General features: G+C 43.2%; 1 protein-coding gene across 1 annotated transcript in view; it reads left to right on the top strand.

The window, feature by feature from the left end:
- fa2h (fatty acid 2-hydroxylase) overlaps window positions 1-23,830 on the top strand; it is a 62,880-nt gene extending 39,050 nt beyond the window's left edge. The window contains exons 2-7 of the mRNA XM_061823608.1: window positions 456-575; window positions 15,305-15,447; window positions 16,144-16,244; window positions 16,362-16,534; window positions 20,471-20,723; window positions 21,975-23,830. Coding sequence (XP_061679592.1) covers window positions 456-575; window positions 15,305-15,447; window positions 16,144-16,244; window positions 16,362-16,534; window positions 20,471-20,723; window positions 21,975-22,048 — 864 coding nt within the window. The 3' untranslated portion in view covers window positions 22,049-23,830. The remainder of the gene's footprint in view (window positions 1-455; window positions 576-15,304; window positions 15,448-16,143; window positions 16,245-16,361; window positions 16,535-20,470; window positions 20,724-21,974) is intronic.

Genomic DNA, 23,830 nt, shown 5'->3' with positions numbered 1-23,830 from the left:
TGTTAGTTTAGTTTTACAGTGAACTTTAACTGCTGTGTCAATAAATGACTACAAAAAAGCAACGTGCAGTTTTATTCCTTGCTACTAAAGTATGTTAGCACCTCACCAGTGGCTGTTTCAGCATTTCACCCTTTCATACTCATTCATTCTCAATTATCCTGATTTTTTAGTTTGTAATGTTGTGTAATCTAAATGTCATGTGGCATGATGATATGGAATGACTGTACTATAATATACAGACTATAACACAGGGGCGCTTGAAAGAGTTGGGTTGAAATTTGACTTGCATCACAAGAGAACAGATGAGAATATCGACTACATTATACTTGAACATAATCTGTCATGGCTTGATGCGAAACATAAAAGATGTTTTTGGACAGTTTAGTTTTTTTGGTCCGTTTGGACAGTTTTATGTTTTTTTTTTCTTTCTTTATCATATTTTCTTATCTTTTCAGAACCTGAGGGAGAGGAGGAACACCAGTCAACAGAAAGAAGAAAAAACAGCTGTAGCAACAGAAAAAGGCGATGACCAGCACGCTCCATACAATCTCTGCAGCTATGTGGATCTTGAAAATGTATGAAAACTACTTTGTATTTTTCATTATTTCATGACATCTCATTATATTCGGGCAGACTTTGTTATCAGAATCATCATTATTTTGCCAAGTACAGTATGTCAAAAACACACAAGGAATTTGTCTGCAGTATTTGGAGCCGCTCTAATACGACAACAGACAGTTAATTGTCAGAGAATACTTTTAAGACATAAAGACATTGCAGACAACAGTCACTGAGCAATAAATGGTTGCTAGTAATCTGGTAAGGATGATACAATTTATTATTATTTTTTTAATTGTGCAAAGAGATACAGAGTCCTCTCGCAATTTGAGCAGTTTGGATGACTAATAGAGCAATAGTCCGGTGCAATGACCATAATTACCATTCTGGATAATTCTCAACAAAAAGGAAAAGAATACAGTGGTCCCTCAACTTACGAATGTCTCTAGTAAAAATTCAGGTTACGAAATGCCTCCTCGGAAAAATGTTGTCTCTAGTTTAGGAAGAAAAATTCAGGCGACAAAAGGAAAAAAGATAGGCGGTGGATTCCACCAAACGTAAACATCCTGTATCTTGGTTTTGTGTGCTGCGATAGAGCTCCTCTTCCATTGGCTATTGCGGTAGCATCTTCCCGGCATCCCTTTGGCTAGGAGGGACGTCAATCTGGAGCCTATCAGAGCTGTCAACGGGCAGGAGGCGGGGTACACCCTGAATTGGTTGCCAGCCAATCCCAAACAGCCACACTCACAATCACACCAAGGTCCAATTAATGTTGCATGTTTTTGGGATGTGGGAGGAAACCAGAGTGCCCGGAGTAAACTCACACAAGCATGGGGAGAATATGCAAACTCCATACAAGCGGGAATGGGATTGAACCCGGGTCCTCAGAACTGTGAGGCGAATGCTTTACAGCTCCTCCACCATGTTGCCCATTATGTACTTTAAATGCTCATTTTTTCACATTACAAAAGAAATTCTGAAACAGATTAATTTTGTAAGGAGAGGTACCACTGGAGTAATAGCGATCAGAACACAATAGTAATAGTTTACTGTGGTAGCATGTATACTACCATAACCTGTAACTATATTACATCACTATGTGTTTTTATAATAACTAATACGGTGGCATGAAGTTGTACAGAGTAGCCAGTGACTGACCAGACAAAGGGTAAATGATTGTCAGTTCATTCACCTTGCCTTTTTCTGTAACAGTTTTTTTTTTTTTTTAACTCTCTTGGTCTTCGGGAAAGTGACTCTTTACCTCAGTGTTTCTCAGCCTTTATTAACCCAATGCACATTTTATGAACAAAAATAAACAAAATCTGCCATATAGCGGAAGACAATTGAATTTTGAATTCTGGTTTTGCAATATATCATTGGTAGATAGTCCATCAGAATCAAAATCATCTTTATTTGCCAAGTGTGTCAAAAGGAATGTATCACTGGTAGTTGGACCCGCTCTAGAATGGCAACAGACAATTGACCATTAATACTTAGGAGACAATTGAATTGACAATGAAACATTTGGGGACTTTCTTATAGTTCACCAGTAATGTGGATATGCTGATACAATATTTTTTGACAAACGTGCAAATGGTGCACAGGTTTCAAGACATTATAAAGTTCAAAGGGACTATCCATCCATTTTCTTTTCTGCTTATCCTCACAAGGGTCACGTGCTGGAGCCTATCCCAGCTGTCAACGGGCAGGAGGCGAGGTACACCCTGAACTGGTTGCCAGCCAATCGTAGGGCATATAGAGACAAACAGCCGCACTCAAAATCACACCTAGGGTCAATTTAGAGTGTCCAATTAATGTTGCATGCTTTTGTGATGTGGGAGAAAACCGGAGTGCCCGGAGGAAACCCACGCAGCCACGGGGAGAACATGCAAACTCCACACAGGCAGGGCCGGGATCGAACCCGGGTCTTCAGAAATGTGAGGTCAACTCTTTACCAGCTGCCCGACTGTGCCGCCTCAAAGTGACTACAACAACGATAATCTGGATCAATGTTAATTATGCAGATAGTGCAGATACTTCTCAAGCACATGAGTGACCAGTGTTGGTCAACACCAGCTATGCAAGTAGTGCAGAGTGGTGCAACTACTAAACTGAGTGAACAAATAAAGTACAATTGGCCCGACAAAGATGTGACTACTATCTCAAGGCAAAGTTGTCAGCATGTGACAATGGAATTATAAGTTAACTGTTTGATAAGTTAATGGCAAGAATGAAAACACTGTTGAAATGTCTGCTGGTTCTGGTTTGCATTGTTCAAATTGTTCAATAACCCCTACCTGAGGGAAAGAGCTGGAAGAGGTAGTGAGCTGGATGTGATGAGTCCAAGAAGATTTTGCATGGTCTTGTCTTAACTCTTGGTCGCGTGCAAGTCCTCAAGGGTGGACAGTGGGTATTAACATTTTTTTAAGCAGTTTTGATTGTCTGTTGCAGTCGTGGTTATGCCTTTTTGTGACAACACCAAACCAGATTGTGATGGATGAACACAGGATTGATTCAATTACTGCTGTGTAGAGCTGCCTCAACAGCTCCTCTGGCAGGTCGTGCTTTCTCAGAAGCCGCATCAAGTAAATATTATGTTGGACCTTTTTTGATGTTGGTCTTCCACTTCCTGTTCTGGAAGACTAATTCCTAGGAATTTGAAGGTCTCAATGGTTGACACAGGGCAGTTCAACAGGGTTAGCAGCCGGTGTGACGAAGGATGCCTCCTGAAGTCTACGATCATCTTTATGGACTTGAACACATTCAACTCCAGGCTGTGTCGGCTACACCATAGCTCCGGTTGTTCCACTTCTTGTCAGTACGCAGAATCGTCACTGTCTTTGATGAGGCCGATGACTGTGGTGTCATGTATGTTGAGGTACAGTTGTTCGCGTAGAGAGTGAAGAGCAGTGGAAAGAGGACACATCCTTGAGGCGCCCGGTGCTGGTGGTGGGTCTGGATGATGTGGTGTTCCCCAGCCTCAGCTGCTGTGTTCTGCATGTTCGGAAGTTGTAGATTCACTGGCAGATGGCAGGCGAGATGCTGAGTTGGAGAAGCTTGGAGGAGAGGAGTTTAGGGATGATGTTTTTAATGCAGAACTGAAGTCCATGAACATGTTCCACGCGTAGGTCACCGTTCACTCGAGGTGTTCTCGGATGAAGTACAGACCAATGTTGACTGCATCATCCATAAACCTGTTTACTCGGCAGCCGAACTGCAGGGGCCAGCAGAGGCCCTTTGATGAGATGGTACAGTAGGGGTTTATAGGACTTCATGACCACAGATGTCCGGGCAGCAGGCCTGTTCATTCAGACCTGAGATCGTAGGATTTTTGGAATGCTGATGGTGTTGTATTTGAAACAGAATGGTACATTGAACCGTCTAGAGATCTGGTGAAGATCTGTGTGAAGACTGGAGCAAACTGGTCCACACAGACTTGTAGGAAGCATGAGGACACAAGATCTGGGCCTCGTGCTTTGTTGATATTTTGTTGTTTGAAGATTTGTCTCCCATCCTGTTTATACATCCTGGTCAACACCGGAGGGGGAGTCAAGAGGTGTGATAGTGATCCGTGGTGCGGCTGGGTGAGTGGGGGGGTGTTAAAGTGTCCTTTTCAAATCTGCAGTAGAATGTGTGGTCTGGTCCTTTATTGTTCTGAGCTTGGGGGAATGGTCACTCGTCAGAATCGGCTTTATTGGCCAAGTATGTAAACAGCACACAAGGAATTTGTCTCCGGTAAATGGAGCCACGCTGGTACAACATGTGTTGAGCACGACAGCAGACAGTCAATTGACAGGGATTTTTTTTTTTTTAAACTCACAGTTGTGCAAAGGACGCAGAGTCTTCTAACATTCAGAGCAGTTAGAATGCCAATTATAGCGATAGTCCAGTGCAATTACCATTGAGCAAAGGGTGTCAAGACTTCAAGCATTATATGGAGTTTAAAGTGAGTAGTCGCGTGATAGTCTTATCGCTTATAATACTAATTGGCACAGCAGGATTTGACAACATTCCCGAGGCAGAAAATTGGCAGTATGTTTTAGTGGAAGTGTTGTAGCTGTTCAAGAATTCAATTTCGAGAGGGAAGATACTGTTGAAATGCCTGATAGGTTTGATTTGCATTGTTCAGTGGCACCTACCCGAGGGAAAGCGCTGGAAGAGCTGGTGGCCAGGATGTGGAGGGTCCAATAGGATGTTGCCTGCTCTTGTCCTTGTTTGGGTGGCCTGGCAATCCTTATGGGTGGTGTTGACAATCCGTTCCGCAGTTTTGATTGGCTGTTACAGTTGGAGTTTTTCCTTTTTTTGGGCAGCCCCAGACCAGACTGTGGTGGATGTACACAGGACTAATTTGATGACCACTGTGTAGAATTGTCTAAGGAGACCTTGTGGCAGGCCGTGCTGCCTTAGAAGGCAGAGCAAGTACATCCTTTGCTGGGCTTTTTTTGAAGATGAAGCTCATGTTTGTCTTCCACGTCACGTCCCGTGAGACTGTAATTCCCAGGAACTCTGAGGTCTTGACATTTGACACAAGACAGTTGGACAGCATGAGGGGCAGCTGTGGAGAAGGATGCCCCCTGAAGTCCACAATCATCTCTACAGTCTTAAATGCATTTAGCTGCAGGTTGTTTTAGCCACAACAAAGCTCACGCCTCTCCAGTTCCTGTCGATATGCAGACTCGTAGCCATCTTTGATGAGCGCAATGACCGTGGTGTCATCTGCGAACTTCAGGAATTTGACATCCAAGTGCGTTGAGGTGCACTCGTTTGTGTAGCGGCAGAAAAGCAGTGGGGAGAGGAAACAACCTTGGGGTGCCCCGGTGCTGATGGTAAGTGTGGATGAGGTGGTGTACCCCACCCTCACCTGCTGTGTTCTGCATGTGAGGAAGTTGTAGATTCATTGGCAGATGGCAAGCAAGATGCTGAGCTGGAGAAGCTTGGAGGAGACGAGTTTAGGGATGATGGTGTTTAAAGCAGAGGTGAAGTCCACGAACAGGATCCTCAGATATGTTCCCGCACTGTCGAGCTGTTCAAATATGAGGCAGACCCATGTTGACGCCATCATCCGCAGATCTGTTAGATCAGTAGCCAAACTGCAGAGTGTCCAGCTGGGGACCTGTGACACTCTTGAGGTGGTCCAGCACGAGGCATTCAAAGGACTTGATGACCACAGATGTCAAGTTAACATTGTCTTTAGTAATTTAGACCCAATTTCTTGAGGACCGGGATGAAGGTGGAGCATTTGAAGCAGGTTTGTACCTCACACAATTGCATGAGCCCGCTTTATTAATCCTTTGTTGTTTGAAGATGCGTTTAACTTCCTGTTCATGGTTGGTAAACAGAATAGTCAAAGATGTTGAAGTGGTCAGTGGTGCGAATTCTTGGGTGGGTGGAGTGAAAGTGTCCTTTTCAAATCTGCAGTAAAAGTTATTCAGGTCATTGGCTTGCCCACTATTGTTGTCCACTTGGTAGGGGAGGCAAAATTTGTAATTAATAATTGGGAATTGTAAATAATCAATTGTAATTCACGCCAGACAGATTTTGAGTTGGAATCGGTGAACTGTTTTTCTAGTTTTAGTGGATAATATATCTTCGTGATGTAATTTCTTTTTTTTTTTTTGTCAGCTGGGTACATGGCTCTATCCCCATTTTGATTGGCGTTCATTTTAGCCTGACAAAGTTACTGAAGTTTGGCAGTGAACTATGTATGGCCCGTTATTATTGAACGTTTGAAATTACTTTGTACACAGACTTCCTCACAGAAACTGTGTCGATACGGTATATTCATCCAGGCTGCCAGTTGAAGTTTCAGACATCACAATCTGTGCAGTCTAAACTGCTTTGAAGTTGTATCTTTGCTTCATTGGCCCACTTTTTCTCTGTTTTCACCGTAGGCTTTGTGCATTTAAATTCTTTCCAGTATCTACTGTAGACATTAAGTTAATTAAGCAGTGAACAGAGGAGCCGAGGGCTGAACGGGGAATTTACTGTCGTGCAGTAATGGTCAAATCTTATCTCCCCTGTTAGGACAGTCAATGTGGCGATGTTGTTTAAAGCCCAAGTGTCATCCCTATAAACATTATAAAATAGATATTGTAATGAAAAATACATATAACATTATTCAATTCAATTTATATATGAAAAAATAAATGTGAGCGGAGAGCGCGTCATCTATGCGCAAATTTGCAGAAGTGTCATTCTGCGATATCCAAGTAGTCGCCATATTGGCTGTATCCTCCGTCCTTGACCCGGACATTCGCCAATGAAAACCCGCCGTGCACCCTAACTATGGGAGACAAACCCGCCCCTTCTGACACGGAAGCTCTTTCCGAAAAGGAGAACACCACACAACCGAGTGAAGTTACCGGGGCAATATTACACTATTGTTTCGAGCCCTCGGGGCAGTATTACACTATTGTTTCAAGCCATATTCTGATGATATGCGATCACGGCCAAACTGCATCCCTGTCCGATCCACTTTCGCGGCGGAGATGAGCCATTGCGACTCATCACAGCCGGCCGGTGTGGCTTATGACGGAGCCGAGCCGTGCTGCTTTAGGGGGTTGTTCACGGACCCCGCAGTATGCGATGAGCAACACAGTCGAGCTGGGGCGCTTTACTGTGCGCACGCAGCTGAGTGAGGCATTCTCGGCTGGGTTCTTCAGAGCCGCCCCCCATCCACAAAGCCCGACGCGCAGCCTTCACAGAAGTCGTGACCGCTGAACGCTGCGCCTCAGCTGGTGTGGCTGATTTTCAGCGCCGTGGTGGTATATAATGGAGCCCAGTCGTGCTGCTTTTATAGGGGATGTTCATAGCCGCCGCAGTACTCCATGACGGAGGCTTATGACAGAGTCGAGCCGTGCTGCTTTAGGGGGTTGTCCACAGACGCCACAGTACGTGATGTGCAACACAGTCGAGCCGCGGCGCATTACTGCGCGCACGTGGCTGAGTGAGGCATTCTTGGCTGGGTTCTTCAGATTAGCCGCCGTCCGCGCAGCAGCCCGACGCCATCCAACACGCACATTGACATATTTCATACACGGATCTTTTGTTATGTTATGAGAGACCGATTAAGTGGTCCGCGCCAAACTATTATTTTTTTTAGTAGCTGTATACACACCTACCTGTTGTTCGGAGCCCACGAAGCTCTCGTCCTCTGCACCCGTGCAATCCATTTTTCACAACGAACCGGGTCTCTTGCAAAGTTATGAAGGGTAAAGCCATTCTCCCGAGTGTTCAAGCAATGTCCAGCAATGCAATGAGCCGGCATTTTGGCTAACAAGGAACAACGAGCTACCTTCCCGGAGGTAAAACTAATGGAAACAAATGAGTCCACTTGGAGGCACCGCTGCCTTTACGTCACTTCCTGCTTCTTCTTGAAAACAAATCCCTCGAGAGGATTTTCATGGCGGGAGTTCCAAAAGCTGTATACGTCAAAATCGTGTCTTGTGGTGAAAAAACACATGGGCCCATATTGGCTGACGTTTTTTCATTAATAACATACTAAACATCATGCATTTCATGACAGTAGCCCTTTAAGGAGTTTGTGGTTGAGTTTAAGTCTGTTAATGCCCCCCCCCCCCCCCAAAAAAAAAGAGGCGTGAATATGGGTGTTTTCTTCAATTTCGTTTACTTTCTTAGTGAGTGTTAGCAGTGCGGCTTACATGAGGAGGAAAGTAAACAAACACCCACTAGTGTCAAAGATGCAACCTCATGCGGTGAGTAGAATGACTTACAGTTAAAAAATAACGACTCCAAGTCCAGGCTTCAGTGTGCGTTGAGCTCTGTGACGTCTGTACACCATTTGTCGTTGATAAAAGCATATCCCACTGCTTTTTGCTTTCCATGATAAGTCATAACATGTCTGCGCGGTGTAGTTGGAAGCCTGGAAGCATTACAGCACCATCAGGCATGCGTTCACAAAGACGTCTCCCTGAACCACAGGCTGGCAGAACATCCAAAGGCTTTATACTGAGAAGATGAACCTTCTCTATTTTGTTGGGTTGGGAGTGCAAATTCACAAGGTGAATCGACATACTCAGCATGTTCTGAGACGCTTATCCTCACGAGGCTCACTGGAGTGCTAGAGCCAATCCCAGCCAGAAGGCAGGGCACACCCTGAATTGGTTGTCAACCAATCGCAGGGCACATGGAGACAGATAACAGTCGCATGCACTCACAATCACACGTAGGGGCAATTTAGGGTCTCCAATGAATGATATTTTTAGAATGTGGGAGGAAACTGGAGTGCCTGGAGAAACCCCACGCAGGCAGGGGGAGAACATGCAATTTCCATGCAGGGAAGGCTGGGATTTGAACCCTGGTCCTCAGAACTGTGAGGCCAACGTCGCCCCTTAATACCAGACATAGTTTAATTTAAGGGGAACATTTTGTGTGTGTGTGTGTCTACAGTGTTCCCCCATTATTCACAGGGGTTACGCACAAATAAATTATGGAAAGATTATGGAATGGATGAACACGTTATTAAAATTCTTTAAGGTCTGCAGCACAGGAACTGGAAACAGCCAATTTGGTTTTATCCAAATGCATTAAGGCCAACCAAAACTACGAAAAGGATTAAAACTGGAAAAAATGTGGCTTCCCGTTTTTATTCTGCTTTGCAAAACAGTTACAATATTAGTTGGGTTTGTGCACAGGGGCACTTCTAATAAACATTCATCAGAATGTTGTTTTACATGTACATTAGCTTGTGTAAGCAATATCATTGTTTCATCAACTCTTGGAGAACTAAAGTAGAATCAGTAGGACTGTCAATATCATAAGAATAATAGGGAGGGCTTATTCTCTTTTCAAAATAATGTCTAGTTATTATTATAATATTTCACTGATATGTGTCATACTTTTCAACGCGATACAAGTCTTTTTGTTTTCTGCTCCTGTCAATATTAGACATGAAAACCAGCATAATATTTATTCTTATGAATCAATGCATACAGCTGGCATTTCTGTCATTCAGGATAAATATTTACCAGTCGTGGCTGAAATAGTTAGGAGCATAATGACGTTAGTGCTGAGCAGAAGAGGGCAATGCTCCCTTGGAATCCTGCCTCTGACCCCCACCCTCTTAAATAAATTATTAAATCTGAAACTGATTCATTTTAAAGAGAATCATTTGAAATTCACCAAAATTCTGTTAAGTGTTCTTGTTGTTTGGGATAATTTCTTGCCTTGATATTCAAATGCAGATCTTTGTGGAATACTTTATGTAGTACATGTACAGCATATGACACTTATGCTCAATTGGTGTGACAGTAAAATGAATGGAACCACATAACCTTTGGAAACCTAAACCTTGCCAAAAAGTAAATAAACATCCTGCATTAACTTAAAAAAACAAAAGTTGTTCCACTATGTACAACACTCATTTCCACTATGATGTAAAGAAAACCAGTTTGGCAGGTCATTGGGCCTGAATATTTCGCAACAGCTTGCATAACCTGAATTTTATTTTCATTCTGTGAATTGTAGGTTGGCCTCATCTTTTTTTTTTGTGCTATTTGTGCTATATTCATGTTGAAAAAGGTAGACTACAGGGAGTGTAACGTTGTTGTCATGTTCTGGCAGGCTACGATCTAGTTAGGATCATTGATCAAGGCAAGGTACTCACCTTATCTTACCATGCAGTAAACAAGCTGTCTGGGTGTGCAATCTTGCGTTTATTGCATTCAGTAGCACTAACACTGTTTTCTTATCATTGCCCCCCTTTGGTGAGATGCCAGCAGTCAGCATGAACAGAGGACTCAACTCCCTCATTAAATGAAAATGTCCGTCCATGAGCACTTCCATTTTGGCTCTTTGTAAAATGTTGTGGTTGAAATTTGTTGGGCCTTTTATTATTATATATCATATAATTCTCATATCCTTATTTGATTTGTGAACCTTATGTGCTGACATTTTTTATTTAATTGCTTGTTTTCTCTATCTGAAGCCCGAAGGGGGGCACAATTCCTGTGCGTCCTGTAGGCCGGTCCCAAGCCCGGAAAATTGCAGAGGGTTGCGGCAGGAAGGGCATCCGGCGTAAAACTGTGGCAAACGTATTTGGGCATTCATCAAACGAATTCCACAATGGAAAGGTCATGGCCTGGGCTAACTACGCCCGCACCCAGCACTGTTAATTTGCAAGGCTTAGGTAGAAATTCAGATAATGTAGGTCGAAGACAAAAAAGAGGAGGAAAGCATTTTAGTCGGCAGAAGAAGAGGCATACACACACCCTACAACTGTGTGGAGGGACTTTAAATGTTGGGACTATGACAGGAAAAGCTCAGGAGTTAGTTGACATGATGATTAGGAGAAAGGTTGATGTATTGTGCATACAAGAGAGGAAGTGGAAAGGGAGTAAGGCGAGAAGGTTAGGAGCAGGGTTTAAATTATTTTACCATGGAGTAGATGGGAAGAGAAATGGAGTAGGGGTTATTTTAAAGGAAGAGCTAGATAAGAATGTCTTGGAGGTGAAAAGAGTATCAGATCAAGTGATGAGGCTGAAATTTGAAATTAAGGGTATTGCGTATAATGTGATTAGCAGCTGTGCCCCGCAGAAATTCTGGAAGAATCTAGACATAGTAGTCCTGACCATCCCAGATAGCGAGAGAGTTGTGATTGGTGCAGATTTCAATGAACATGTTGGCGAAGGAAACAGGGGCCATGAAAAAGTGATGATTAGTACGGCATTCAGCAAAGGAACTTTGCGGGTCAGATGGTGGTGAATTTTGCAAAAAGGACGGAATTGGCAGTGGTGAACACTTATTTCCAGAAGAGACAGGAACATAGAGTGACCTACAAGAGCGGAGGAAGAACCACGCAGGTGGATTATATTTTGTGCAGACGATGTAATTTGAAGGAGGTTACTGACTGTAAGGTAGTGGTGGGGGAGAATGTAGCTCGACAGCATAAAGCGAATAAAGGTGGTGGAAGTTGAGAAAGGAAGAATGTTGTGTGGCCTTTCGGAAAGAGGTGGGACAGACTCTAGATGGACAGGAAGAGCTCCCGGAAGACTGGAATACTACTGCCAAGGTACTCAGAGTGTGCCTGTGGCGTTTTTGACCAACTTATAGAAGAGAATACTAGCAGGAGAGAAGATGCCAAAAGAACAGAGGAAAAGTGTGCTAGTCCCCATTTTTAAGAACAAAGGCGATGTTCAGAGCTGTGGAAACTATAGAGGAATAAAGATCGTGAGCCACACAATGAATTTATGGGAAAGAGTGGTGGAGGCTAGACTCGGAACAGAAGTAAGTATCTGCGAGAAACAGTTTGGTTTCATGTCTAGAAAGAGTACCACAGATGCATTATATGCCTTGAGGATGCTAATGGAAAAGTACAGAGAAGCTCAGAAGGAGCTACATTGTGTCTTTGTAGACCTAGAGAAAGCCTAAGACAGAGTACCGAGAGAGGAACTGTGGTACTGCATGCACAAGTCTGGCGTGGCAGAGAAATATGTTAGAATAGTACAGGACATGTATAAGGGCAGCAGAACAGCAGTGAGATTTGCTGTAGGTGTGTCAGAAGAAATTAAGGTGGAGGTGGGACTGCAACAGTGATCCACGCTGATCCCCTTCCTGTTTGCGGTAGTAATGGATAGGCTGACAGATGAGGTGAGACTGGAATCCTCTTGGTCTATGATGTTCGCAGATGATATTGTAATCTGCAGTGAAAGCAGGGTGCAGGCGGAGGATGAAAGATGGAGGCACGCACTGAAAAGGAGTGGAGTGAAGATTAGCTGAAGTAGAGCAGAATATATGTGTATGAATGTGAGGGGCGGAGGAGGAAGTGTGAAGCTCCAGGGAGAAGAGATAGCGAAGGTGGACGGCTTCAAATACTTGGCGTCAACAATACAGAGCAGTGGAGAGTGTGGCAAGAAAGTGAATAAACGGGTCCAAGTGGGATGGAACAGTTGGCGCAAGGTGTCTTGTGTTCTATGTGACAGAAGAGTCTCCGCTAGGATGAAGGGCAAAGTTTATAAAACAGTGATGAGGCTGGCCATGATGTACGGATTAGAGACAGTGGCACTGAAGAAACAAAAGGAAGGAGAGCTGGAGGTAGCAGAAATGATGATGCAGAGGTTCTCGCTTGGAGTGAAGAGCTTGAATAGTATCAGAAATTAGCTCATTAGAGCGACAGCCAACGTTAGATGTTTTGGAGACAAGGTTAGAGAGAGCAGACTTAGATGGTTTGGAGTGAGTATATTGGCAGAGGGTGGTGACGATGGAGCTGCCAGGCAAAAAGCGAGAGGAAGACCAAAGAAAAGATTGACGGATGTTGTGAGGGAGGACATGAGGACTACGGGTGTTCGAGAGGAAGATGGACGAAATAGGCTTCGATGGAAAAAGTTGACACGTTGTGGCAACCCATAACGAGACAAGCCGAAAAGAAAAGAAGGGGATCCTACATTACTCATCCACTAACTGAAGTTGTCTCACCATGTTGCACCATCTGTTGCTGACCAATACAGGCATCTCGGACCTGAGTCACATCTGCTCCACTTGAATTGACGAATATCTGAAACACTTGCGCAATCGACATCCCAGATTACTGCACAATGAGTCACTTAAAGATACATACATCTCTTGAATTTTTGACGCCCTTTGCACAATGGTCATTGTACTGGAAAATTGCAGTATTAGGCACATAAATTGCTATAAAATGCTAGAGGACTGTACATCCTTTGCAGAAATGTCTCAATAAAAAGACTTCCACCTTTGTGAGATTACTAGCAACCTTTAGTGCTCCGTGACTGTTACTGCAATGTCTTTATGTCACAATTGACTGTCTGTTGTCTCTATTTACAATATTTTGCAATTGAGTGGCTCCAACGACTTCACACTAAATTCCTTGTATGCTTTCAACACACTTAGCGAATAAAGTTGATTCTGAGTCTGCACTTGCTTTGTAGTATTTATCTGGAACTTTCTGCCCAATTGTGAATGTTTCATGTCACATATAACTTTAGAAAACACCATCCATTCATTCATTCATTTTCTGACCCGCTTATCCTCACGGGTTGCAGGAGTGCTGGATCCTATCCTAGCCATGCAGTAAATTAAAAATGTTGTTGAAGTTTTGACTGTGAATACACATACAATCAACAACATAAGCATTTGCACAATAACGTTCCATTTTTTATTTATTTATTTTTTTTATTGTCGGGACAAAATGTTCATGCTAAAACAAATCAGGTGATTATTTATTCATTACTCAAGCAATTATTTCACTGTGTACTTTTTATTACTCTTACTCAAGGTGGAAGACAACTACTTACTTTTATTTGAGTCACATTATTGTCAAATAACATTACTCTTACTTGAGTACAGTTTGGCTACTATACCCGACCTCTACAATGAACATCCAACGCTTTACTGCTGCTCCAATGTGCCACTTTATGTAGCGTTGGCCTCACAGTTCTGAGGACCGGGTTTCAAATAAATAATGAACCGTGGGCGGGAGGCAGGGTACACCCAGAAGTGGTTGCCAGCCAGTTGCAAAGCACACGTACAAACAAACAACCAATTACCCTCACATTCATACCTTCAGGCAGTCTTCAATTAAGCATGCATTTTTGGGGGATATGGGAGGAAACCGGAGTACTCTGAGAAAACCCACACAGCCATGGGTAGAACATGCAAACTCCCCTCAGGCTAAGCCAGATTTGAACCCAGGTCCTCAGAATTGTGAGTTTGACGTGCTAACCAGTTATCCACTGTGGCGCCCCCAAATAATAAATAAATGATTAAGAAATCAGTTAAATCCTAAACCAAGCAGGAGCCTTGAGTCCTGCAGTCCTAATGGCCTCCAGCAAGTATTCCAAAGGTGCAGGCTATAGTAACTGAATGTGCAGGTCAGTTTAATATAGTACCATGGCAACAAAAGACGAATATCCCATGTAAGATATTATTTGATAAATATATGTTGAAGAGTACTGAACTAAAATGTAAACAGTAAAAATGGCGATGAATACTGCACTGTTGGTACAGTTTGTAGCAAGTTTAATAACACTGGTAGCTAATGTTAAAGCTTAACATCAAAATTAGAACAAACACTATGGCTGCAGTGAAAACAGCTCTCCTGATCTGTAAAAGCCACAATCTCTGCCCCTTCCTTGACAAATCATCTCGCCCGGATTGCAAATTGCTGCCGGTTAACTGAAATGAGATTTTGCCTCTCTCACATGTTAACACTGCACAGTAATTCACCATTTTTTGACATTGAATATAGAAATTTACACATTCAAACAGTCTGTTAACACTGGAGCAAACTAATTCTCATCTTTGTGTCGAATTGTTTATTTTTTATGTTTCAAACCTTGTAATTATATGATAACTATCGTATCTACACCCCGTTGCCGAGTTGGTTTTTCTCCTGGACATTTATTTTGTCATTGAACCAGAGTCCCTTAGAACTTCAAATCAGCTTGCACGTCATTTTCTGCCCAGTCATGGCTTTTGTGTACACTTGTTCATAATGAATCCGCCACCCTGAAACATTGCTGTTGCCGTCGTAAAGCTTCCACGTGACATTTAGCGTAATGTTGTCTTCCCTCTCTGCTGTGTCCCAGTGTGACTGCCGGTTGAATACGAATCTGGAAGAAAAAATCATAAAGAAAACTAATTCTTGGAACTTACTTCTCAGCCCACACTTTCCCGACTGTCTGATCTTGCAACTATTTCTAATGTTTTGGTCCCATCTGCTGGTGGCAAAGAAAAGTAACGCCCTCTCGCTATGGTCTGGTCCCGTCAGGATTTGGTTGACTGGAGGAAACCACTCGCGTGGCAGGTTGGCCACTTGGGAGAGAAATATGACGCCTGGGTTCATCAGCCAGTCGACAGACCCATCAGACTGTTTGGAAATCCTTTCCTTGAGGCTAGCACCAAGACTTCCTGGTAAGACTTCCTGCTCCCATTTTAGAATAGTTCTTTTGTAATAAGAATGACTTGCTGTTTGATGTACAGCATTGTATGTGCTTTCCAAACTCCACATTGCGGGACCTCAGGCAGGGGTTTGAATCTGCTCTCCCCTGTGCTTGTGTGGATCGTCTCTAGATTCACTGGTTTCCTCACAGATAAGAAAAAAAAAAACAATAACCTAAAAAACTTCCATGCAATGTTTTTCCAAGACTTTAAATTGCCCACAGGTGTGAATGTGAGGATGAATGTTTGTTTGTATGAGCTCTATAATTGACTGGTGACCAGTCCAGGATGTACAGTACCATACTTTTCGCCCCAAAGTCAGCTAAATTTGGCTCCAGGTCATCTGTGACCCTGAATAGGATGAGCAGTTGAAAATGAATGGCTTCTCAGAGCATATCAAGCCTGGAGCGTGATTTTATAGAGCTTATAAATATATTTATTTCTCTTTTACTACATAAATTTGTTCACAATAGCATATTTTATCACAGCACCCGGCTGGTTAGCACATATGCCTCACAGTTCTGAGGACTGGCCTTGAAATCGTACACACACTTAGTGAATGAGGCCCACTGTCTGAAGTTGACTTCCAGTTTTTTTTCAGAGAACAGGAATTATTAATTATTATTATTAAAATTTATCTGACAACGTGACACTTTTCTGTTGTAACAGGTACTGGGTGCCAGTGGTGTGGCTTCCTCTTGTGTGTTATCTTAGTTGGTCTTGCTACACTACCCTGGCAAAGGGCACTACGAGAATAGCCATCACCTCAGGTAAGACAAGCACAGATTCACCCTTCCAAACCAATATGGATTGTGAAATATTGAGATGCTGTCATATCTCATACTATATAGGTTCATTGTTTTTATATTGTGTGTGGGTGCCCACAGATTTCTCTTTCATGGTCCATAAGTACACTTTCCCGCTGTTCTTCATGATGGGCTGGTTCTTGTGGTCTTTCATCGAGTACTGCATCCATCGCTTTGTCTTTCACATGAAACCACCAGCTCATAACTACTACCTCATCACGATACACTTTCTTCTGCATGGACAGCATCACAAGGTACAAACAAACTGAGGCATTGGAATCTCACATGATATTTTGGTAGTAATAGTTAATTATATGATGGGAATCATGTTCATTATCTGTAATGCTTTCAGTAGTGCTCTTTCTCCTTTCCTAATGAATATTTATGGTGTAACAAGGACTTGGAATACAGTAACTTCCCAAACAAAATCCATATAATCCAGTTCCTGAACCGGTTATCCTCATAAGGGTCGCGGGTAGTCCTGGAGCCTTTCCCAACTGTCATTGGGCAGGAAGCAGAGTACACCCTGAACTGGTTGTCAGCCAATCGCAACCATTTACACTCACAATCACACCTACAGGCAAATTAGAATGTGAAATAAATGCATGTTTTTGGGATGTGGAAGGAAACCAGAGCGCCCGGAGAAAACCCAAGCAGGCATGGGGAGAACTTGCAAACTCCACACAGGGGGGGCTGGAATTTAAACCCTGGTGCTCAGAACTGTGAGGCCAATGCTCCAACCAGTTCCACCGTGCTGGGCCAAACAAAATGTGCACAATATTTTGCCAATGGGAGCAATATCAGGATAGAGCAATTACTATGAAAAGGATACTTTTAAAGAAAATATGCCATGATGAAGTTCAACGTCAACGAAATGCAGACAGAAAGATAGACTCATTAAGCATACAAAATGAAATGAAATAAATAATTTTTATAGAGCTATATACCTTTATATATACCCAGTAGAGTTTCATCACGGCTTCAGTTCTCAAACATATTCAAAGGTGGCATGTCTGTTTATAAGAATATTCTCGACCAGAAGAAGAAAAAAAAAACGATCACCAACATCCACCCATAGCTCTTTTTCACTTGCAAGTACACACCTGTACCAAGGTGCTTCAGTGGAAAAAGATCCCATAGCAGAGTCGCACCACCTGGCCAGAGGAACTGTAAAATACAGCTGAGTCGCTGTTAATAATTTCTTATGTCCAACCTCATAGATTGATCATTGAAATTAAATTAATTAAAAAATTAAAAATTAAAAACGAGAATATTTTTCTTTTCATAGGAAAATGAGGTTCTGGATAGAGTGGAAGAAAATGGATCTAGGGACATTTAAATATTTAATATTCTTGTATCTGGGATCTTGTTCTTTTGGTCACGACCCACAGCTTGTGCCCATAGGTGAGGGTAGGAACGTAGATCGACTGGTAAATTGAGAGCTTCGCCTTTTGACTTACCTCCCTCTTTACTACAACGGACCGATACAAAGTCCGCGTCACTGCAGACGCTGCACCGATCCGTCCGTTGATCTTCCGCTGCATTCTTCCCTCACTCGTGAACAAGACCCCGATATACTTCAACTTCTCCACTTAGGGCAGGATCTCATCCCCGACCCGGAGAGGGCACATCACCCTTTTCCGAGTGAGGAACATGGTCTCTGATTTAGAAATGCAGATTCTCATCCCAGCCGCTTCACACTCAGCTGTGAATTGCTCCAGTGAGAGCTGGAGATCACGGCTTAATGAAGCCAACAGAACCACATCATCTGCAAATGCGGAGATGCGATGCTGAGGCCACCAAACCAGACACACTCTACGCCTCGGCTGTACATAGAGATTCTGTCCATAAAAGTTATGAACAAAATTGTTGACTAAGGGCGGCCTAGGCAGAGTCCAACGCTCACCGGAAAAGAGCCCGACTTATTGCCGGCAATGCGGACCAAACTCTGACAACGGTCATACAGGGACCGAACAGCTTGTATCAGGGGCTTCATGTACCCCATACTCCTGAATAACCCCCCACAGGACTCCCCGAGGGACACTGTCGAACGCCTTCTCCAAGTCCACAAAACGCATGTAGACTAGTTGGGCAAACTCCCATGGACCCTCAAGTATCCTGTCAAGGGTGTCGAGCTGGTCCACTGTTCCATGGCCAATATGAAAACCACATTGGTCCTCCTGAATTTGAGATTCGACTTCCCAACAGACCCTCCTCTACAGTACCCCTGAATTGACCTTACCAGGGAGCCTGAGGATTGTGATCCCCCTATAGTTGGAACACACCCTCCGGTCACCCTTCTTAAAAAGGGGGACCACCACCTCAGTCTGCCAATCCAGAGGCTCTGTCCCTGATATCCATGTGATGTTACAGAGGCCTGTCAACCAGGACAGCCCCACAACATCTAGAGCCTGTCACGACCCATCGGAGCGGGAGAGGACCCAAATCCAGGACTCCGGAGACGCAGAGGCAGTTTGGGAAAAGTGTTTATTCATTCCAAGGTCGGGGATCAGGCAGACAGTCAACGGGATCAGTGGTAACCAGGATGTCAAGCGTAGAAGGCAGGCCAGTGGGCAAGCAGGGATCAGTACACTGGAGACCATTCAGGGAGAGCAGCAGTCTCAAGGGCGTCAAGCTTATGGGGTTGGTCGGAGGACAGGCGGAGGTCGGTACATAGGGGTTCAGGATCAGGAATAAGGAGGTGCGGGAATGAGGCATGGATGCCAACGATCTGGCAAAGCCAGACCGTCCTCTGGGTCCTATATATAATGGGGTTAATTATCAGCGATGAGGTGCAGGTGTCAGCCTCCTAATCAACGCAGGTGTGTAGGGGACAAGCACAGCCAGGGCTGGGACCGGTAGGACCATGGCAGAGCCTTTAGGAACTCAGGGCAAATCTCATCCACCCCCGGGGCCCTGCCACCAAGGAGCTTTTTAACCACCTCGGTGACCTCAACCCTAGAAATAGAAGAGCCCTCCTCAGAGCACCCAGACTCAGCTTCCTCATGGGAAGGCGTGTTGGTGGAATTGAGGAGGTCTTCAAAGTATTTTCTCCACCGACTCACAACATCCCGAGTTGAAATCAGCAGTGTCCCATCCCCCTTATACACATTATTGACAGTGCACTGCTTCCCCCTCCTGAAACCCCAGACGATGGACCAGAATTTCCTCGAAGCTGTCTTGAAGTCGTTCTCCCTGGCCTAAACCCAATAGAAAATCTTTGGAGGGAGCTGAAACTCTCTGTTTCTCAGCGACAGCCCAGAAACCCGTCTGACCTAGAGAAGATCTGTGTGGAGGAGTGGGCCAAAATCCCTCCTGCAGTGTCTGCAAACCTGGTGATCAACTACAGGAAACGTTTGACCTCTGTAATTGCAAACAAAGGCTACTGTACCAAATATTAGCATTGGTTTTCTCAGGTGTTCAAATATTTATTTTCAGATGTATCACACAAAGAAATCATTAAAAATCCTAGATTGTGATTTCTGGATTTTTCTTTTTAGATTATCTCTCTCACAGTGGACATGTACCTATGGTGGAAATTTCAGACCCCTCCATGATTTCTAAGTGGGATAACTTGCAATATAGCAGGGTGTTCAAATACTTATTTTCTTCACTGTATCAGCTGCCTCGGGAGTCCCACAGGCCAAAAATGCCCGATAGGACTCCTTCTTCAGCTTGACAGCATCCCTCACTGTTGGTGTCCACCGTGTCCGCAGGTTGCCACCACGACAGGCACCGACCACCTAAAGGCCACAGCTCCGGTCGGATGCCTCAGCAATGGAGGCGTGGTCATGGTACTGGGTCGGGAAGATGGCTAACTGAACTCAATTTGGGCATTTTCACTTAGGGGTGTTATCGCTTTTGTTGCCAGTGGTTTAGAAATTAATGGCTGTATTTATTTATTTTATTTTGAGGGAACAATAAATTTACACTGGTATATAAGCTGTACACTGACCACATATCATTGAATCAAAGAGTCATTTCTTCAGTGTTGTCCCATGAAAAGATATCATGAAATCTGTACAGAAATGTGACGGGTGTACTCACTTTTGTGAGATCCTGTACTTTGGATCATCTATTTATTTTCACAACTCTAAATGTACCGTCTACTCTGTTTTCAGCTGGCAAACCAATTGGGCTAGACAGGTTTTTGACCTTGCGTCTGCATCTTGTATGAATTTTTTCCCCAGTCTCCATTTGATGGTTCCCGACTGGTCTTTCCACCCGGGTTGGCCTCCTTCGTGGTTGGAACGTTCTACACAGTCCTCAATAACCTGTTGCCGGAAATTGTCGGCATGTCCACGTTTGTCGGCGGACTGTGTGGCTATGTCGTGTACGATATGATCCACTACTACCTTCACTACGGGTCACCAAAGAAAGGCACGTACATGTACAGCTTGAAGGCCTACCACGTCAAACACCACTTTGAGCACCAGAGAGCAGGTGAAGACCACACAAATAGACGTTCTTCAGACTCTGCTTTCGTTTTGATTTATTCTCTAATCATGGTGATTTTCAAAAGTGTGGCTCGTGGAATCCAAAGGAAATGCCCAAGTACAGTTTAGTTGTATTTAACTTTTAAGTTAATTACATTCGCATTTAATCTTTAAGAACTCTTTATTTGTTTACATTTATTTAGGTACAATTATTATTTTTTGTGCTAAATACATTTTCATTGAATCATTAATTATTTTTCTTTTTCTATATTTAAGCAGTTTAAATTCTATAAAATTGTACATAATTTTATAATGGCTCAGAATATTAAATACAATCAACAACTCAACATACAAAACTCTAAAACAAAAAATTCAAGTTACAAAACGGCTCCTCTGGAAAATATTGTCTCTAGTTATGAAGGAAATTCAGGATACAAAAGCAAAAAGATGGGCGCTGGATTCCCCAAATTCCACCGAACGAAAACATCCTGTATCTTGGTTTATGTGGCACGGTAGAGCTGCTCTCCCATTGGCTATTGCTGTAGCACCTTGATGTCAATCTTTACCCATGATGCTTTGCATTTTCCTTGAACACACGTCTTTCACCGACAATGGAAAAGTTTGTATTTTTGCAAGTTTATTCATCTTTCTTCACCATGGGCCACAAGAAACTTTAGTGGAATTAAGATGTATGCGTGCAGACCTTCATACGTTTGTTTTCTCTCAGCTGTCAAACGTTTGCCTCCACCACCGTCCCCCACGATGCCTTTTGCTTGTCACTCAACTCTCTCTGCATAATCGACCAACGCCAAAGTTTAATGAATATCGATTCATCCATTCATTTTCTTTGCCGCATAGCTTCACGAGGGTCGCGGGGAGTGCTGGAGCCTATCCCAGCTGTCAACGGGCAGGGTTCAGGTGCACCCTGAACTGGTTGCCAGTCAATCGCAAGGCACATAGAGACAAACAGTCACTCTCACAATCACACCCAGGGGCACTTTAGAGTGTCCAATTAATGTTGCATGTTTTTGGGATGTGGGAGGAACCCGGAGTGCCCAGAGAAAACCCACGCAGGCAGGGGGAGAACATGCAAACTCCACACAGGAGGGGCTGAGATTGAACCCGGGTCCTCAGAACTGTGAGGCCAATGCTTTACCAGCTGATCCACAGTGCCGTTGTTTAATGAACATAATTTTTATTATTCTTTACATGATCAGAGTACTTGCAGAGCTAAATAATTTTGTTTTTTCCTCCTCAGGTTTTGGAATCAGCACAGCATTCTGGGACCACCCCTTTGACACAGTCATCCCTGATGAGAAATTTGAGTCCTAAACGTCTCCCCTAGAGGGCCAAAGTACTGATCAAGCACACCCTCTTGTTGAACTTTAAATCAACCAACCGGTCACCCAGTTCAGCCAAGATAGAGGATACAGCTTTGCCTTTCCAGCTAATCCATCTTCACTGTCGATATTTCAGCTTGTCTTCTCATTCCTGTCAGCGCCACATTCCTTGTTTGTATTGGTGTCGGTGTGTGTTTGTCCTCGCTGATGCAAGGCATCTCTTTGCCATTTCCAAACTAAATCACCTGCCATTTCTGCTTTTCTAACCACAATGACCTCCCCCTGTTAGAATGGCAAGAGGTACAGTTGAAACGATCTATGATTTTACAGTGCAATGGTACAAGGTGCATAATCATAAATAAACACAGGGGCCTACAGCAAAGTAAAACAAAAACATCGTGCCCTCATTTTTATTCTCATTTTCAATACACATGGTTCTGTAAAAGTTAATATATGCTTTGTATCCCTGAGAGTGGGAAGAAGCAAGGAAGTGAAAGAAAGTGTGTGAATGTGGAATATAGGTAGGAAAGAGCAGCATAGAGGGAAACAAAGTATGTGTAACTTGGGATGTTCTCCCAATTTGTAGTTACTGGTAGTAGATTTGTCCACAATTAAGATTATTCTCTTGAGTATAAAGTGTATTCACAAGTCTGGTTCTATCTGTTGGAAATGTCACTGGAAATGCACTGTATTTTTCTAAGTCTGTTAATTTCCCCCCATTTCCGTTCTTTTGTCAGTAATAATACTACAACGATGTATAAAAAAATGTATGTTTTGTAAGATGCTTTGTACAGCAGATGTTTGAATAGGTCCAGTTTTACATCATCCTATGGAGAACAGCAGGTTTCCACAAGTTTAGAAAACTGGATGATGTCAAGATACATTACGAGGGCCAGAGTGACGTGAAGGAATGAGGTCAGCTTGTCAGTCTTCCTGCTGTTGGGACTTTGGGGTCAAAACTGTCTGTTTTCATCTTTTTTTACGTGTTGAATTTGGTTATTTGAGAACAAACTGCATTGAGCGACTGCTTGCAATGACTCCACAACTCCCAGGAGGATGACGATGGAGCGAACATCTGACTGGGCAGCAGGAAGTCTTGATGGCTGGCGGAGCCTCAAACGTCTCCTCTGGGCGCCACTGAAAATCAATGCAGAACAAACAATTGACACGTGATATATTTTGACTAAAGAGAAATATACTTCAAAGAAATCTAATAGTTTGCAGAATGATTTATTTTGTGTAACATATGCATACAATAGAAAACAACCTGCACATAACTTTCATGCTACTTTTAAAGATGAAAATATCAAATTGTGGACTAAGAGCTTTTGTACTCAAACCTATTCTAGTGCAGCAATAACTGTAATGAGGCAGTCGTCTCACTCAAACACAATCGATCTTACCTGTGTTTTCAGGATTGCACACTTATTTAGCACCATATTTTCTTCATATGTATCGGTATTGTACTAGAAATGTTATTTGTGAATTCATTAATTGCCAATGCACAAAGAAAGCCTTGATATTAATTTCAACCACGAAGATGTAATGGTCTGTCAACCATTTAGAGTCTAAATTTTAGACCATGATGATGATGATGATGATGATGATGTGTAGAGATGGAGGTTGTGCACAGATGCATGTTGGAATAAAGTATACTCAAGTCTATGTATATTTAATCAACTTGAAAACAGCAGCTGGTACACTTGATTCTAGCAATGGATAGTGTGGTTAACATTTATGAAATTATCCTAAATATTTCCTTAATTCATTGAAC

The sequence above is a fragment of the Syngnathoides biaculeatus genome, chromosome 6 (genome assembly GCF_019802595.1).
Source record: "Syngnathoides biaculeatus isolate LvHL_M chromosome 6, ASM1980259v1, whole genome shotgun sequence".
In the NCBI taxonomy this organism is placed as follows: Eukaryota; Metazoa; Chordata; class Actinopteri; order Syngnathiformes; family Syngnathidae; genus Syngnathoides; species Syngnathoides biaculeatus.
Note: the sequence above shows the minus strand (reverse complement) of the source record. Positions and strands in the feature narration are given on the sequence as shown.